The sequence below is a fragment of the Sycon ciliatum genome, chromosome 5 (assembly GCF_964019385.1).
Source record: "Sycon ciliatum chromosome 5, ocSycCili1.1, whole genome shotgun sequence".
Classification (NCBI taxonomy): domain Eukaryota; kingdom Metazoa; phylum Porifera; class Calcarea; order Leucosolenida; family Sycettidae; genus Sycon; species Sycon ciliatum.
Window position 1 is genome coordinate 6,100,919 of NC_088647.1, and position 17,487 is coordinate 6,118,405.

The window sequence follows — 17,487 nt, forward strand, 5'->3', positions numbered from 1 at the left end:
TCTAATGCACTTAGTCTTTTGGTAGACTCCCAGATCCTGGGTACAAGGTTATAGCCAGAACAAACGTGAAAGGGGGGAGAAATCATGGAGATCATCGGACGCATATTTTGTGATTTTCCGTCATTTTGGCCACTACTTTCACCCATACCAGTAAGCAACTGACCAACTATTACTTCCATTCCCTGTATTTATTCACTAATTCAGCGGCCACTGGAACTCGCCATGAGCACGGTTTTCAGAGTTACATGGTTGTATGTAAGTGATGAATAAGATGCGATGGCTCACACAACCGTGCTGCGCTGCACTGCTACATCAGTATTATGTACATGATGCGTACTCATCATGCATACCAAAAGGTGGCGCTCGCACTCTGAAAGGTGGCGCGTTCATTTTGTTCGTTTGTTTGTAAGTGCTTATTTTACTTCGCACATAAAACGGGAACTAGGCCCAATAACAAAAAGCCGGATATTGGAAGGGGGGGGGGGGAGTGAAGGAGGGCGCAGCGCCCCTCTATGTCGCTTTGGCGAGAACCCTGACAACTCTCACTTATCACTTTGAACTGATTCACCTTTTGGTTCTCACAATGTGACATTGATGGTATATAATTACACTGTACTATGAACACTGTGTAGTGTGTACTACTGAGAATGACATCAACACAGTCCTGCATAGTAGGGTGGTTTAAAATAAATGATCAAATCAGTACTGCAAGACCGATGGCAATCCATAGACGCCATTCCTGTACAAGTGCCATGCACACACACACAGTATTGCAGGCAAGGGTCATTGACATCTGCAGGTAACACCGGCGTGGCCTGGCTGCTAATTGCAAATCGCGATCCACGAGCCAAAACGCGGCCTAAAACAAACGGCTAGATAACAAGCTTTTCAACAATGCAATAACAAGGTCAACAAAATTACTCGTCCTCAAGTCATGTTTCATCATTGGATGCCTTCTCAGATGGGGGAAATTATTCCACTAGTAGGCATGGCACTGTTTTGCCTCATCTTCACGGGGCTTGGTCTCAGAAGTTGAATGTTCCCCCTCCACCGCCAGTGAAGGTCATTGCTTGCCGGAGAGGGTGACGCTGGTCAGCGAATGGCTCCTTAGCCAGTTCTCGGCCTAGCTTATCGCGGTAGCGCTGTTCTTGCCGCTGTAACAAAGTGGCGAACGGGTAAATAATCTTGGATGAGACAATACACATGTGCCACCAGGAATATCGTGAAAGAGGATCGTCTTAGAAACTATGGTTGATTCCAGGTGGAGATAGGCTGTGGGATATTTATCATCATATTTAGCCAGTTCAATAATATCACGTCTAACTTCTCTGCCAAGCAAAGACCCATTCTGTACTTTGTGTACATGTACTGACAGTCACACTTGCCCATGCATGACTCTCATGAAATGCCCGTACTAAATAGTCTATAGAACAAGAATATTTGATATCATACTTCTCTCATCAACTATGATAATACCCATTTCATACCCCCTCCCCTTCATAAAATTAATAACTACTGTTTTCTTTCCTTTCATTTCATCTTCTTTTCCGTTCCTTTCTTCTTCATACACATTTTAAACATGTTCATCATATTGTGAGAGCCGTGGGCCAATAGCCCCGGTGAGAAGGCAGTCTTGCCTGTTCATATGGTGAAGTAAAATAAAGAAACAACAACACCAGACATGCACTGTGTCGATCACCTGCAGTTGCGGCTGTGATCCCTACATCACACGATGCACTCCTGTCTTCATCTAGAATGCTCTATTGTCCACTCGAGTTAGCAGCTAGCTGTGTAAAGATTATTCAGGCACTGCGGCATGTGCAGCATGCAGTAGCACATTCATACCTTGACTTCGTCCAGCTCCAGTTTCGTCATGTGTTCTTCCTCCTCCTTCAGAGCAGTTTGATAGTCTAGTTGATCCAGCAAATCTGACTGATGCTTCTTGCGGACCTGAAAACGGAGAGAAGCAAGTGCAGGACATGCAAACCAAACACTTACCCCCATACTGCCACAACAACGACGACGACGACGACGACGACGACGACGACGACGACGACGACGACGACAACAACAACAACAACAACAACAACAACAACAACAACAACAACAACAACAACAACAACTGCCCTGTACGTGGACCACAACGAGTTTATCTCTGGGAGGATGGGGCGGGAGATTCGGCAATCCACTGCAAACACACATCCCTGTTGGCCTTTTCAGCACAACCAATAGACATGCACAGATTTAAAGGGGAAGTTAAGGCAAAAATTAAAATTTCACCAGTTGTAGTCTTCGGGGTGCTGAGTCGAATGGTCTTGGTCCGAGAAAGCTGAGACGCTCCCTTCCTACTTAAATCCCAATCGAACTCGCGCACTTCCACCGAAACTGGGTGACTGCGCCCTACGAGATGGGGATTTGTATGCAAAATGTCACTTAAAGCGCCATTTCGTTCTTATAAAAGCACGGATGACCGCGATTGGCCCATATGTTGTAGTCTTTTGGACGCTGAGTCGACTGGTTTTGGTCCGAAAAGGCTGCGATGCAGCGTTCGCCCCTAATTCCCAATCGAACATGGTTGAACAAGCGGTCACGTGCTCCTGCGTACACCAGTCACCTGGTCACCGTGCCTGCAGGGTACAACTTACAGCCTGTTTTGACCTTTTTTGGGTGCAGTCCTGTCACTCGAGTTGAACCTTGGTGTGAAAGTTGTCGCCTGCTGGCGTGGTGACCAGGTGATTTTGGCACCCAGGAGCACGTGACCGCTTCTTCAACCATGTTCGATTGGGAATAAAGGAGGAACGCTGCATCGCAGCCTTTTCGGACCAAAACCAGTCGACTCAGCGTCCAAAAGACTACAACATATGGGCCAATCGCGGTCATCCGTGCTTTTATAAGAACGAAATGGCGCTTTTAGTGACATTTTGCATACAAATCCCCATCTCGTAGGGCGCAGTCACCCAGTTTCGGTGGAAGTGCGCGAGTTCGATTGGGATTCAAGTAGGAAGGGAGCGTCTCAGCTTTCTCGGACCAAGACCATTCGACTCAGCACCCCGAAGACTACAACTGGTGAAATTTTAATTTTTGCCTTAACTTCCCCTTTAACGGTGGGCTTGAGACTCAGTTCGACTGAGTTTCCAGCATCCGCAGGAACGCCATCACCGGCCTGCAAAGATCTAAGCTGCAGATGCAGCTCCTAAAATGGTGGGAGGTGAGTAGATCAGCCCACCTACACAGTGGTCAAAGACCGAAAATCCCAACCGCTGCATCCATGTAATACTGCAAAACCAGAAAGGTTAACGACCAACAAGTTTAACGTTTTGGTAATTTTGGCATGATAACGTGCAGAAAGTTTAACGATGGCTGCCTGGCCGGTCACCCGGTACCCATCTGTTTGCACAGACATCTGCCCATAACGTTTCTTCAAATAACGAAAAAAATGGTCGTTAAAACGTTAGACTTTGTGACTCGTTAGACTTTCCGGTTTTACAGTATGGCGAGAAGCAGCCCAAAGTCCATTGCGCATACGCCACTTGTCAAACTGCCCAGCCTATGCCAATCCGGCATGTAGCCAATCCATTGAACAATTCTCTAAGCATCTGTCTGACAAAAAAAGGCACCCATACTCCGAACACGCACCCGTTTGCGTCTCTCCTCGTCTTCTTTCTCCATGCGAACATGCTCCTGGAAGATGTCGTTCAAACGCTGGCGCTCCACCGCCGCCTCTTCTTGCTCCTTTCTGTTGATCTCCACTGCCAGAAAATAAATAAACAGAAACAAAACAAAAGACCGGATGACAGGTATGCCCCAATAGAAACATTTTCATTGCACAAACACAACACAAACACAACACAGGTTGTTAGGTTCTGCCGTCCTTTCTAGCTGGTTTTAGATGCCTTGTTGTCATCTCAGAAGGGCCGTGAGATATGTATGTAAGTGTAATTGTTATTTCTATCTCAGAAGGGACGTGATGTATCATGCTAGCTACTCATGTATTGTGCGCATGTACTTCAAGTTGATATCACCCGTATAACGCGTATTGTTACGTTGCATGCCTTGCATCACGTGATTACGTCACATCTCTATTGGGCGCATGCACGCATCCATATTCTGGATTCATGCTGTTCTTCTCCTTGCTCTTCTTCCTGACTTGAGAATGTAAATAAATTGGTTTCTACATCTTATCACCAAACTAGTTCCTGTTGTCTAGTGGTGTGTATAAGAACAAAATACAGGTATGGCCCCTCTCTTGCTTACAATCGGCCAGCAGCCACCATGATTGTCTTATACAGAGACTTATTCTGTAACATGACTGATAAAAGAATCAATCGAAAAAAACACAGCATGGGGAAACTTACATTTCTCAGCAATTTGCTGCTGTCTTGTCTCCATGACCTCCCGCAGCAATCGTGCACGAGCTGCTTGCTCTTCACGCCATTTGTTCACAACCTTCCGGAAGTCTTTGTCAAGCTGTGCAGGATTGGGTCAAGACAGCAATACAGATATTAGGGTTATGCCATCGTGCTCAGACTTGGTCAATATCCCCACACAGTGAGATGTATTCGAGCTGCACAGAATCAAGTGTTCGGGGCAAAACTGTTATCATCCACTCACATATAGAACAGCCAGCTACAGTGAAACTGCGACTGTGCCCATCATGCCCAAGTCAGTGTCAAATCCAAGCTTCTGTTCAAAGCACAAAATCATGCAATTCTGTTGGACAATGGTATGTGTATATGCCGGTGCTCTCTTCGCATTTCGACTCCTACTAAAGCAATGCTTTCCACTGCGACCAGAATTTCTGAAGTGTGGCAGACCCAATCAGTTCTACTGTGTTTGCACCGGACAGGGGTTTATGACTATGTACGTGATGTGCACGTACCTCTACTTGCAGCATCCGGTCTAGCTCCTTCTCTCTCTGCTTCTCCCGTTCAGCCTCCTCCTTCAGGTAGGTCATGTACTGCATCATCTCCGAGTGCAGACGTTTCTGTTGCATGAATACAAGAGCAGAAAACATAGGGAACAGTTGGAACCTAAGAAGAACACATACTAAAGCTTAGTTGTAACTAATTGTACATGACGGCATTTCTCTGACGTGTTGCTCCTCACTGGGTAGTACCACAGACAACTGTGGTATAATAAATCCTGATCCAAAGCCAATCAAGTTGAGGCAGTTTTCTATCCGCTCCTCATCCACATCATACAGTAAAGGTGCCCACGTTACTGGAATGTCTTTGACCATGTTGAGGATGTGGGTAAATTCTTCACGTCAATAGATGGCCGGTGTGGGCCAATATACATACTGGTGTTTTCGAACTGCACGTTTGGTAAGCACCCCCCCCCCCCCGCCCCTTCGGATGCAGAGGCGTGCAAACCGTTTGATTTAGAGAGTGAGTGGAATGCATTTTGCCAATGTGGGATTGCATGCAACTGCAAACAGGAATGTAGTGCAGCAAGGCTGTCGCATGCACTGCATTCGCATCTCTGAAGTTATGTAAAGGACCGAGCATGCTCACCTTGGTCCTCACGGCTTCTTCGGCTTCATTGGATGTCTCCATCAGTATCTGCTGCAGAAGTTTGATATCCAGTGCCAGCTCTTCTTGCACTTCTTTTGCCTAGCATGCCACAACACATAGATCAGATAGATGTCGGAGGTATGGAGTTAGCATGTCATGCTGACAGAGAGAGAGTCTTGTCACAGCTATTACTACAGTGCGTGGAGCAGGGGCATATCCAGTTCCAGTTTAGCCAAAACTGAATGAATAGCTGAATGAATAGCTGAATGAATAGCTGAATGAATAGCTGATACACGTACAGGTATACACATACGGTTTACAGTAGTACATTTGCGAAATTTAGGAGGTTGTGCCCGGAACCCCTGGAACCCCTCCCCCCCCCTCCCCCGGATCCGCCCCCGTCAGTGGCACGGTCTACTGCCACTGCTCAGACTGCATGTTGGAAGCCCTTCACTGAGTGCACTGCCACACAGTAGCCCACACGTATGCGGCACATACACACACACACACACACACACACACACACACACACATACACACAGTGACACACACACACACACACACACACACACACACACACACACACGGGTGGCAAAACGGCACATGAACATACATCGAGCCTGGAAATTGCTACAGTAGAAAAAGCACCAACACATCCTAGACCAAAAGCGGTGGTTTTTGTACGTTGTACCTGCTAGTGATTCAATTGATAAGGCATTCTATGCTACATATCAATTTGACTCGGGTGGAGAGCCAAGGAATATTTTATAAGAAGAAAAGAGGACCAAAGAGCTACAAGTTACGCTATAATATCCACTAACACCACCAGTTACTTTATAATCCCCTCATGCGGTAACATTGCATGGCACTGACCAACGGTACTGACGTTCTACACCTTCTCATGAACATATCAATTTCAGTGCACGCCAGAAGAATATTTTATGATTCATTCAACACGGCATATCTCTGACTTGTTGTTCCTCTTTGGGCTATAAGTTACCAATTCATTCACTGACAAAGATCCGATGCCTAGTCGCACACCGCTTACCTGTAGCTTCATCTTCTGTTTTATACCGCGGGTCAGATCGCGGGCTCTCTCCTTCTGAAGACGCAGCTTATCCCGTCTGCGGTGCTCCTCCTCCATCTTGCGCAGGGCAATCTGTTCCTCCTGTGCACAGCAATCAGTGGGCGAGAGCATATAGCACAATGCCAACAAACTTGCCAACGTGTTCCATGGCAACTTGAGTCTTCTACTGGGGATCTCTTCCAAATGATTGTGATAGTGTGTTGGCCATGAAGAGTGTTAGGATGCATAATGCCAGTTTCACTTTGCGAGTGACGACTTTCTCCATGCATTGACAAAAAAAACAGGTAAGAGGATCCAGGCAAGAATTGGTGTGAAAGCTGACTTCCTACTCTCATTGAGCTTGTTCTCGGTGGAGTTGCCATTACTCGGCCAACGTGCTCACAGCAGAAATTCCTGTACGTAATAATTATGCCCCCTGTTTCCATAATAATCCAGTTTTGTCTTACCACAAACTTCTTCTCCTGCTCCTTCAGCTCCACTTCTTGCCGTTGTTTCTCCTCAAGGGCAGCCTTTTGGAGGTTGAGAGTCTGCAAACAAGACAACAGCCGGAAGATCAGTGTTAGAGCGGTCTAGTACAGCTATGTGTACATTCAGTATACTAGTACATTCCAACTGATTACTGGGACCAGCAAGGCAGTCACAGCCAGGGCAGCCGCATCATAATCATCACGACAAAGTGCAAGCTATGATCGCAGCTCAGCGCAAACATAACGATCTACTACTTTCATGACTTGCAGTTTGAAGACTACTTGTCCTAGTAGTGTGTTCTTGGTTTGCTGCAGGATCTAATAGTCTGGTGGGCTTTGCTGAGCAACAATGCTTTGCAATGTCCGACTGTGGCAAGTCTCTGCAATGCCAGGGAGTAGGACAGTATCGCGAGGCCAGCAAGGCTCGCACCTTCCAGACCCCAGACAATAACTATTGCAGATTCCTGAAAAATCACTTCAGCCGGGCTACAGGCACTTTACAAGACTCATCTCGTCATCGGCGAGAGAGAGTTTGGAACACCGTAGACGAAGTCAGCTCGGGACCATATGTTCTGCATGGCTGCATCAATTGTAGCAGTGAGATCGTACCCGCAGAACACCGTGGACTAGGCATCGGGTTGCAACGACACTGTCATAACAAGAAAAGCATCGTCAAGAAGGAATTTCGTTAAAAAGCAGGAAGCGCAAGCTTCAGCGGTAGGAGTCAATTTGGCGGCTCGCCTGGCATCTACCCAGCCTCTGCTATGGCTTCAGATACTCCAGGTACTCCAGGTACCCCACGGGTAGCACAGTGGCCATGAATACAGCAGCCTATCACCAGTGGAGTGGCCACACCGCGGCAACACCAAACCAACAACATCCAGGTGGAATGTTGCCCGCTAGCAACCTAACACCGTCGATACAACTTCTTCAAGCGTGTCTTGTCAGTAAAAATTGCCAGTACCTCGGTCATAAGCGCTGGTGGAAGCAAGACATGGCGATGTCATATCGATTGAATGATGACGTAATTGCATAGCCTCCACTACATGTACATGATAGGCTACAGCCCTGAGCACATGCATTGCATTAGACATGTACCAGGAATTTGGTCGTAAACGTGTACTGACTGGCCTCTCCTCAACGTCCCCCGTGAAGTGCGCCTGTGGAGTTCTGTTCTCCACTGCTCATGCCATGTGTCGCCCCCGGGGTGGCTTCCCTACAATCCGCCAGTACGAAGTCCGCAACATGGTAGGGCAGCTACTCACGGAGGTATGCCACGCAGTAGCAATCGAGCCCTGGCTAGCCCCACTCTTTGGAGAGGTGTTTGCTGCTGCATCGGCAAACACCAGAGCCGAGGTCCGTGCCCGTGGCTTCTGGACCCGAGCACAGGGTGCTTTCTTTGACTTCCGCATCTTCCATCCTGATGCGGCGTCCTACTCGGCCCAACCACTGGATGCCCTACTGCTTCAGCACGAGCACCAGAAGAAGCTAGAGTAAGTGGAACGGATCCTCAACGTGGATCCTGGCACATTCAGCCCGCTGGCATTCTTAACTTCTGGTGTTGCCTCCCCTGAATGCGAAAGGTTCTTGGAGCGCCTCTGTGGCTTGCTATTTTCCACACCTGTGTGTTATTATCTTTTATCATTAAAAAAAGAGGTACATGTACATGTATGTGTGTGATATTGTTGTGGACATTGAAATCCGTTGAGAAGTCAAGCGGCGGCCACGCGGCGCTGGCCTTGCAGCCGTGAGCACTGCCGGTCCATTTTTACAGTGTGTACGTGAACTATAGTGCATGTACGCGCTTAAAGCAGTAAGAGCGCCGGCGCCGGTCATCCCATCGGATTTCAATGTTCACAACAGTAGATTGCGATACGAGCCTCACCTTGATCTGCTCCACGTTCCTCTCCTGAGCAGCTGCACATTCGGCCTCTTCTCGCAGCGCCTTGAGGCGATGGTCCGCTGCCCACTGATTGGCAAACATTCTCTCCTCTACATGCATAAGAAGTGGCAACGGGTAGAAAGCAGAGCATGGATGCACGCACAACTTGAAGTGCAAGACGACATACGCCCACATCCCGGCTCTGATTTCTTGAACATTCTGTTACGCAAGACTCCCATTTTGAAATGCACTGTCACGGATGCTATATGTCCAGCCTCCAAACAAGCTTTAAGCTCTGCCTGCGGTAATCTACAACGTTACGTGACCCATTCGCTTGCATTGAGGAGGAGAAGGACGCGTGTCTCACCTTCGTGCTCTTGTTCCCGGATGAACTCCTTCTCTCGTAGCTGAGCGTCTCGCTCACGACACACCATGTCGGTGTTGCGCTTGGACATTGTGGAGCGCAGTTCCTCGCACTCCAGCCTGAACAAACACCAACAATATGTATACATGTACATCGCTATGTGTCCGGCCTCAACCTTGTAAACCACACACTAAAGCTCCTCTCACCAAGCAGGATTATTATCAGCCTTTTCGCGTTGACATCACCAAGCGAGCTTGGCTAGTTTTCGCTTAGGCCAAATGGAAGGAAGAATGGGGGACGAGCGGGGTCAATGAGGTGCTTATACGCATGCAACTGCAGAAAGGCTATGATCATTCTCGGAAAAATGTAAAACCGGAAAATTTCGGTGGAGATATATTTTCGGCAACTTCAGTACAGATAATTTTTACCTAAAATAAAATGCGACCTAACATTCAACCATGCCATGCCACATAGTGTGCAAAATGCATTTTTGGATCTGGAAAACTGGTTTACCGAAATTTTCGCGCTGCTGAGCCGTTAATTTTAGGATATGCCAAAAGTATTACAGCACAGGACATTCCCCGTTATACAGTATGTAATTGTGTTGCTGCGGTTGTCAACGGCAACATCTCACACGATCTCTTACCGCCATCGCTGGTCCATCTTCTCTTGAGCAAGCGCCTGGCGCTCTTTTTCACGCTTCTCCCTCAGCATGGTGGCTCGCTCCCGCATCTTAGCCTGCCGCTCCACGGTTGTTTCCTGACGTGATTCAAGCTCCACCAGCTGTTGTTGCTCCTCCTCAGCAAGCAGTTTCCTCAACCTGCATTGTAGTGTGTGGGAAATGCAAACCTGGTTAACGTCCAACATTCTCATGTCATTCTGGGCGAGAAGCTTTCAATAGCGAGTGTATCTGTGGACACTGTTCCAATGATTTGGAGGCAACCACGCTCATCATTACAGTGTTAAGAATGACTCAAGCAAAGGAGCCGGCAGGGATGGCAATTTGCTATCGATGTGTGTGTTTGACTGTTTGTGTGCGTGTGTGTGTGTGTGTGTGTGTGTGTGTGTGTTTTCGAGTGTGCACCATGCTACAGTCGTTAAAAGATGGTTTGATACTTTCCGCAGACTTGGTTTCCGACTGCTTCAATCTGCACTCTTACTTTTCTCGCCGGCGTTCCAAGTGGAATTGATCGTGTTGAAGAATTCCTTCCACTCGTCTATTGATGGTAGACTGTTTGATGCGCTTGTCCGTGACAACTTCCCATTCATTCTGTCCGCAAGAAGTTTAACCGGATGCACATGCAAATACACACATACACGCATGCACACACTCACACATAACTCTCACATACACACATACAAACACATACACACACATGCCCGCACACACGCTGCGACGCACACACACGCGCACACATTTACAAACCAAAGCACACATCCCGTGGAATGGACCGTATGCGTGTAAAAACAAAATGGTGTCACGATCTATTGAAAGATGCATATCAGGTAGTTGTGTTTTTGAATCACCCACTTCGCATTTGACAGCATGGCTTTGAAATGCTCGTGTCAACGGAGTACTCATAGCCGAAGCTGGAAGGGGAGAGGGGATTTTTTTCATTGACTAGTTCACCTAGCATGCAAAAATGGCTTGCTGTCAGGTTGAAAGATAAGTGTGCCTTTCTGCAGGCTTTTGCTGCTGCCGATTGCTGTCGCGATATCTTCTGTACAGTCTGACAGGTACCTGGACTGGAAGGAGCGGCCAGTGCCCACAACGTGGAGCAGCTGGACTACGTTTCCAACGTAGTGTTATACCATTAGTCAAACATCGGAGCTGAATTGCTCAAGGTGCTCTCCTAATTTAGTCACAACTTCAGGACGTTCTCTGTGGATTTCGATGCATACCCAAAACTGTGCTGCAACCATGTCACCAACATCACTCTGTTGATATGTCATGACCGACAATTATGTGATTAGAATATGCTGGATGGCATGAAGGAAGTGGTAAATTTTCTCGTTGCATGCTCTTTGTCTATTACTGAAGTCGAAGCACGCACTATGTTGCTCATCTACTATGTTTGTTCTCCCAGCATCACCTGATGCTCAAGCTGCCGTGCTGCTTAACACTGACCGAGGTTCGCTTCACTCTACGTTTGTTTGATTACCCCTATGACTGGTTGGTGACAACAGCAGACCTTAAACAGCTGCCTCATGGCATAAGCATACTCTCCAGAACGCCAGTATGGTTGCCAATACCATAAACGCGAACAACTACCACCCATCGTACAGCCAGATACATATACTTGGTCTTGACCACTGCTACATAGCATCCCAGCAACCATCCTCTGCTACCTTAGGAGCTCCCCCGTGTGCACAGCCTCGTGTCCAGTTTCTATTGACCCAGCTGTTGCTGTTGCCTGCGCCGCATTTATCGCGGGATGACTTTCTACCATCACTGAACCAAGGTGACGGTGATGCATGTGTCACGAGTCTACCCATACCATGGGGTGAGGTAATTGAGATAGCTCATGTGGCCCCTGTACTCCATGTCAATTGGCCACTTTGAGGCATAAAGGGATATGTGTGTCTCACGGGGGTGCTCGGCATCTTGAACGCGCAGCACTGTCCCAGGCCAGAGAATAGTTGTGGTTCTCACTGAGGCCCGACTAAACGAATAACTGTCAGCAATTTTGGTTCAGTAGTTAGGCGCCATGCATCCACGGCGCCTTTAAACCTAGTTCATAGTATCACTAGTGTCACCAGGGTGGAAACTGACGCAATGAGATGGGGTATAGGGAATGAGGACATGGCAGCATACGAATACGCTAACACTTGCGAGGTAGGCATAAAATGCGCGGATTTGTGATTGATCCGCAAACATGCTGGCTGGGTGCCACACCTGACCGGTTTCTAACAGATCCCATGCTGAAACTGAAATCCTGATCATGAGCCTTGTGGAAAGAAAGTGCCCATATGTAGCTCGTGATTGCTCCTTGGCCGATTACGCTGCCAATAAAGAACTCTGCTGCTTGGAAAAAGTGGGTACATCATATCAGCTGAAGTGAACGCCACTCGATACTCAATATTGGCAGGCTCCTTTGAGCTACCCCCGTAAACCAACAGCGCTCACAACAAACAAAAACAAATGATTAGGCAAAAATGCCATGCCAAAAGGAAGGTTATACTTTGATTCATGTAGTATGAACTATGAGGTTCAAATGATTTTGTGAGCTCGTATCGCAAACTATACAGTGTACCACTTTCAATTAATCGTAACCTCATTTTTTGTTTTTACACTCAGATTGCGGATTGTGGGCGTGAGGTTAGCGCGATGGAATGCAGGCTCTCCAGCGAAGATAAGGCTGGCTAGAAAAGCTAAAAACCTAGTTCCCTGTAGGCAAATGCCTATATGCAGGCAATTAAGAGCAAGCGGTTTACCACCTCGTATTTACTTTACGAAAATTTAAGAAGTGGAAAGAAAGCACTTTGTCAGTGGTCATCAATTGAAATATTCCCGATGGCAGTGGCTATGTGCTGTCCATCGTCGGTGTGAAAATAGGAAGCGTGGAGGTTGGAAGTGCCCAACATACGGAAGCGACTCATACTGGGGTAGACGTTGCGACGTACCAATGCGCCGCAACCGTCAAAAATCGTCAACCAAAAACAACTCCTTGGGACGGATAGCTTATCTTGGAGAGTGCAAGCAAGAGTACATAACCCCCCAGAGTGTGCAACGCCTGATCCAGCTCTGCATAGGGTCTTGGTCGAGCGGAATCGGATCTTTGCGTCATAATACCGTACACATCTGAGGGGAACCCGGGGAGTCGCGGGTACTCTTGGATCAAAAACAATGGTGCCCTGCCTCGAGACCGGCCTTGCGCTGGTGTGAAGTGTACGCATGACATCAGAAGATCCGATTCCGCTCGACCAAGACCCTACACAGAGCTGGATCGGCGTTGCACACTCTGGGGGGTTATGTACTCTTGGTGCAAGCAATGCCTCAAGCAGCGATCCCAGATACACTGGAGGGTTTAAGACATAGATGTGGTGCAGACTGGCAAGACAAATTCGTCAGTCTGAGACGGAAGATTGCCTCTTCAGATACATTATACATGTACATGTACTGTGCAAAAAGGGGGGTCTGTAAAACTACCCCGCCCTGCTGACCCCTTGGGTGCATCCCTGATTGCCGGTACAGTGGCGCTTTCTATATTGAAAGGGGTGGTAAAATCTTGAACCAAGCGGGGTGCAACGCCATGCTATGTTTCTTTGCCTACGACCCCAACTAGGTTTGAACACACGCCATACAACGCTAATCTGAGCAGAAGCCTTGCCTTCGCACCAGCTTCTAGAAGAATACAATACACCAGGCTTTTACTCAGGACATCATGGTACCAGCAAGGAATTGTCCAAGCAGAATTCAAACACTAGCAAGTCAAAGGGCAAGAACAAACCTTGAAAACCAGCTTTTGTGCTTCCTTCTGCTCAGCTTCGACCTGTCGACTGAGTTCATCCTTCTTGCGGTTCTCAAGTATGAGAGATTCCACAGGCTTCTTCAGTGTTGCTCTGGCCAGCTGTGCACAAACAGAAGACGTCAAAGCATGGTGGCCGAGAATGCGAGACAGGGGCACGCAACTTAACAACTTGGCTAGGGTGCTGATTGCCGGTAGCTAAGCAGCCAGGCAGTGTTGACTCTGGCCACATGCACGTGGACATCATGTGTTCTGTGACTGAGTACCGCCGAGCGCTGCAGCTCAACATGACACCGTACTACTCTGCATGCTGTTCCCTAGCCATCGCAAAGCTACACCACAGAAAGCTGGGGACTTCTCACACTTTCCACCAGTATAATGTGCTACAGCTTCAAGTTCTTTTTCACCCACGGGCCGTGGGTGTTGGGGTAACTGTTACCCCAAGGCATTTAGGCACTTCAAGCCGGATCTTTCCAGAGTTCCTTGACTTTAGCTACACCATGTTGTGTCATGCACATTTAAGGCAGACCAACTCTGGACAGAACAGTACTGATTGGATTACTTTAGTTGGAGCGCAGTGGGTTATCCAGTGACCTGGCAGTGGTGATGCGTGAACTCAGGTGCGATGCCCGCCGTGCTAGGAACAGCAATGCTAGTGCGTGCCGGCTTGATAGATGGTGCGAGCTCTATCAGCGGCCGCCGCCGCCCTGGAATCCGCACAAGGCAGGGGAAGTGGGTACCCATATCACCAAAGCACCTAGCTAGGAGTTGTGAGCCCAAAAACATGTAGTTCAACAGTTCGCCCAAAGGGCATTAGCCACACACCTAACACCGAGGCCAATCCTCGCGTAAATCCATCGTACATGAAGCAATGTTGCCATGTGGTGTGTAAGCCGGCCAGCCCCTGTACTTGTGGTGTGAAAGACACTTCGCCTTGTAACCTACACAGATTCACCAGTGCGCCATACATAATGCTATGTGGTGGTGAGATATGTGGTGGTGAGATATGTGACGGTGAGATTTGAGTGACAGGAAGGGATTGGCGAAGAGTGACGAAGACACGTACACACCACCTGGAATTCTACATCAGTGTTCTACATCAGTGTTCTACATCAGTGTGCGCTGTGCACCCAGGACGTAAATATACATTCTTGGTGGGCATAGAAATATAAGATATTAGCGGTGAAAGGGATGCTACTCTTTTCTAATGACCGCCTTGATAGCGTATCATGCTAGGTTCTCCGTAACACTATGACATGTACTTATACCAGCATATGTGCTCCTTCCGGTCATTGTATTGAAGTTTTTCAGCTGCATGTAGCTTTGTAAGGGGTGTTTGTGCAGGGTACATTCTCTCTTTTCCCGTTTTCGTTCATGCACTATTCAACCTGGATCTTCCTAAATATACTGTGAGATAGTGGTATTGACTTGACTTGATATTCTTGAGTACTTGCACTACAATCACGCAGAAAATGTAGCTGATCAAAGCAGTCAAGCAACTCCACTTACGATTCCCACCGCGTTGGGTGTGTGCCCGGGTATCTCCCGGGTTCTCCGCCTTCGTTGCAGCTCCATTGGCGCTTCGATAGCTCGATATTTTAGGTTTCTGCTTTGGACAATTACTATACTACTCGGCCGCGTTGCAGCAGTGTCGATCGATGGCGGAGCCGCTCTAAGCCCAGAATGGTCAGATATCTATAAAAGTCTGTCATTAGGAAGAGAGTGAAGTGAGGTGTCGATGTTCTGGTTACCGAAAGCCTATCAGTCTTGACTTGAGTTCAGATATCAGCTGCACTGTATTATTCACTGGACAAGACACGGCGAGTCCACGGCTAGCGACGAGCCACCGCGAAACAAACTAAGTTACGTTGGAGGCAGCGATCCACACTACACCTACTGGGCAAGCACAGCGATAGCAGGTGAGTACTCTTCCCGACTTTGTCGCAATGCCCGTTACTGCCGCTCTAGCTCTCTGTTCAGAACTTTACTCCAATGTTCTCTGATCTGAATGTCTGAATGCAAGCGTAATGCGAACCAAGTCAAAATAATTATCGTGATTCTGCGCTTGAAGTTGATCGAACAGCCCACGCTTCGGCTGTCGAATCAGCTGCTTCGTCCAGCGTCTTCTCGACTCGATCGAAGAGTCGAACTCGGGCAAAGAAGTAGTTCAGGCTTTCAGGCGGGTGCCATAGAAACGCCACGGCTGAGTTGCTATGGAGTCTGTATCGAAAAAGCCCGTGTACTACCGGCGGTAGGCGGTACAGTGGTCCCTCTATAATCCGGCACCATTTGTGCCACGAAAATCTGCTGGATTACGGAGGGTGCTGGATTAACAAATCTGATTTACTGCTGCAATGTACATGAAGAGGAGATTTTGGCTACTGAAAATTGTGCTGGTTTATCGAGGGTGCTGGATTATAAAGTGCCGGATTAGAGAGGGACGACTGTAATACGAATAGTAATACTGCAATACTAATACTGTAATACTAATACTGTAATAGTAATACTAATACTAGACTGTTTACAATGATTATGTCTGTGCATTACATGACTGTATGGCATTAGTTCCCTGTTAACACATTGCAGAATGACTTATTATTATTATTATGTACCGGTACGTAACTCATGTCATACATACATATACATAGTCATCGTCGTAGTGTGGTATATCAAGTAGCATGACTTGTCTAAATCTCCTAACTAATTGCAAGAGTATACAATATACGTACGCCCCCAGGGGCCAAGGCAAGGGGCTTATTATGCTCTTGCTACTACTAGTATTATTATATTACTTGGCCCAAGTCTTGGCAGCGTGTGGTACCAAAACAGTTTGTGTGATTTGGAACCAGTGGTTGTAAAATGCCTTCCCGGCCCAGTACGGGCTCCTGACCCGTTTGAAGGTACATGTACATGTACCTCCAAATGGCAGGTGCAAATGCTATCAAAGTCATACATGTTGTGTCCAAAAATGGAGATGATCCCACCATGGAAAGTGCCTTGAGTCTTGTCCTACTTTCATAGTGTCCTCAGCATTCAAATGATTTGGTCTTTTATCTCTTTCATTTCTTCATTTTCATGTCAGACTTGGATGTTCAGCCTGAAGTTGATAGAGGGGCATGGAGAGAAATTACAAAGCTTCACTTTGAAAAATTGAATCTGTATTTACGGACGGTCCCTAACCGATCATGTGCTTCAACACCTACTTGAGCTTTGAAAGATTTATCCGCAGGCAAACGTAGAAGTTAGTTTTATGCAGTGCGGTATCCTATCCTGCATAATGACACAACTGCCTACAACACACGGAACACATAGCAACTATGAAGAAAAGCTCAAGTGATAGTCGCTGGAAATCACACGGCTAAACATGTCACTGACACTCATCCTGTCATAATCAGCAGGTTACAGAATAAAAGACTGAGATTCAGCTACAAGTCGTGCTGAAATGTCTGATCACATTGCATTCTGCTCAACTACATATACAGGCTCTGAAGTCAAAGTTACTGGAAGAGAAGGAAGTCACGTAGCTGTGATTCTATCCTAAATTGCTTGATGGCTGCCCGTGGCCCATATCCCTGGCATGCTTCGATGATGGCCGTACGGCATAGATGCGACAAAAGCTGTGGCTGAGAAGTAGCCAGACATATCACATCTGATGCCGCAATCTTGCACGTTCCTGCATTGCGCGCCAGGCCACAGTCATGAAGT

At 47.5% G+C, this 17,487-nt stretch overlaps 1 protein-coding gene across 1 annotated transcript; it reads right to left on the minus strand.

Annotated features, from left to right (window-relative positions):
- Positions 1-620: 620 nt before the first annotated feature.
- LOC135817341 (cilia- and flagella-associated protein 53-like) lies at positions 621-15,901 on the minus strand. The gene is made up of 14 exons (XM_065330512.1): positions 15,292-15,901; positions 13,765-13,884; positions 10,474-10,583; positions 9,960-10,133; positions 9,317-9,432; positions 8,953-9,059; positions 7,047-7,127; positions 6,562-6,681; positions 5,514-5,612; positions 4,880-4,984; positions 4,356-4,467; positions 3,637-3,749; positions 1,846-1,950; positions 621-1,154 (listed from the first exon to the last, which is right to left on the minus strand). Exons 1-14 carry the CDS (start codon positions 15,355-15,357, stop codon positions 1,026-1,028), a joined length of 1,557 nt encoding a protein of 518 aa, XP_065186584.1. The 5' UTR covers positions 15,358-15,901; the 3' UTR covers positions 621-1,025.
- Between the last annotated feature and the right edge of the window lie 1,586 nt (positions 15,902-17,487).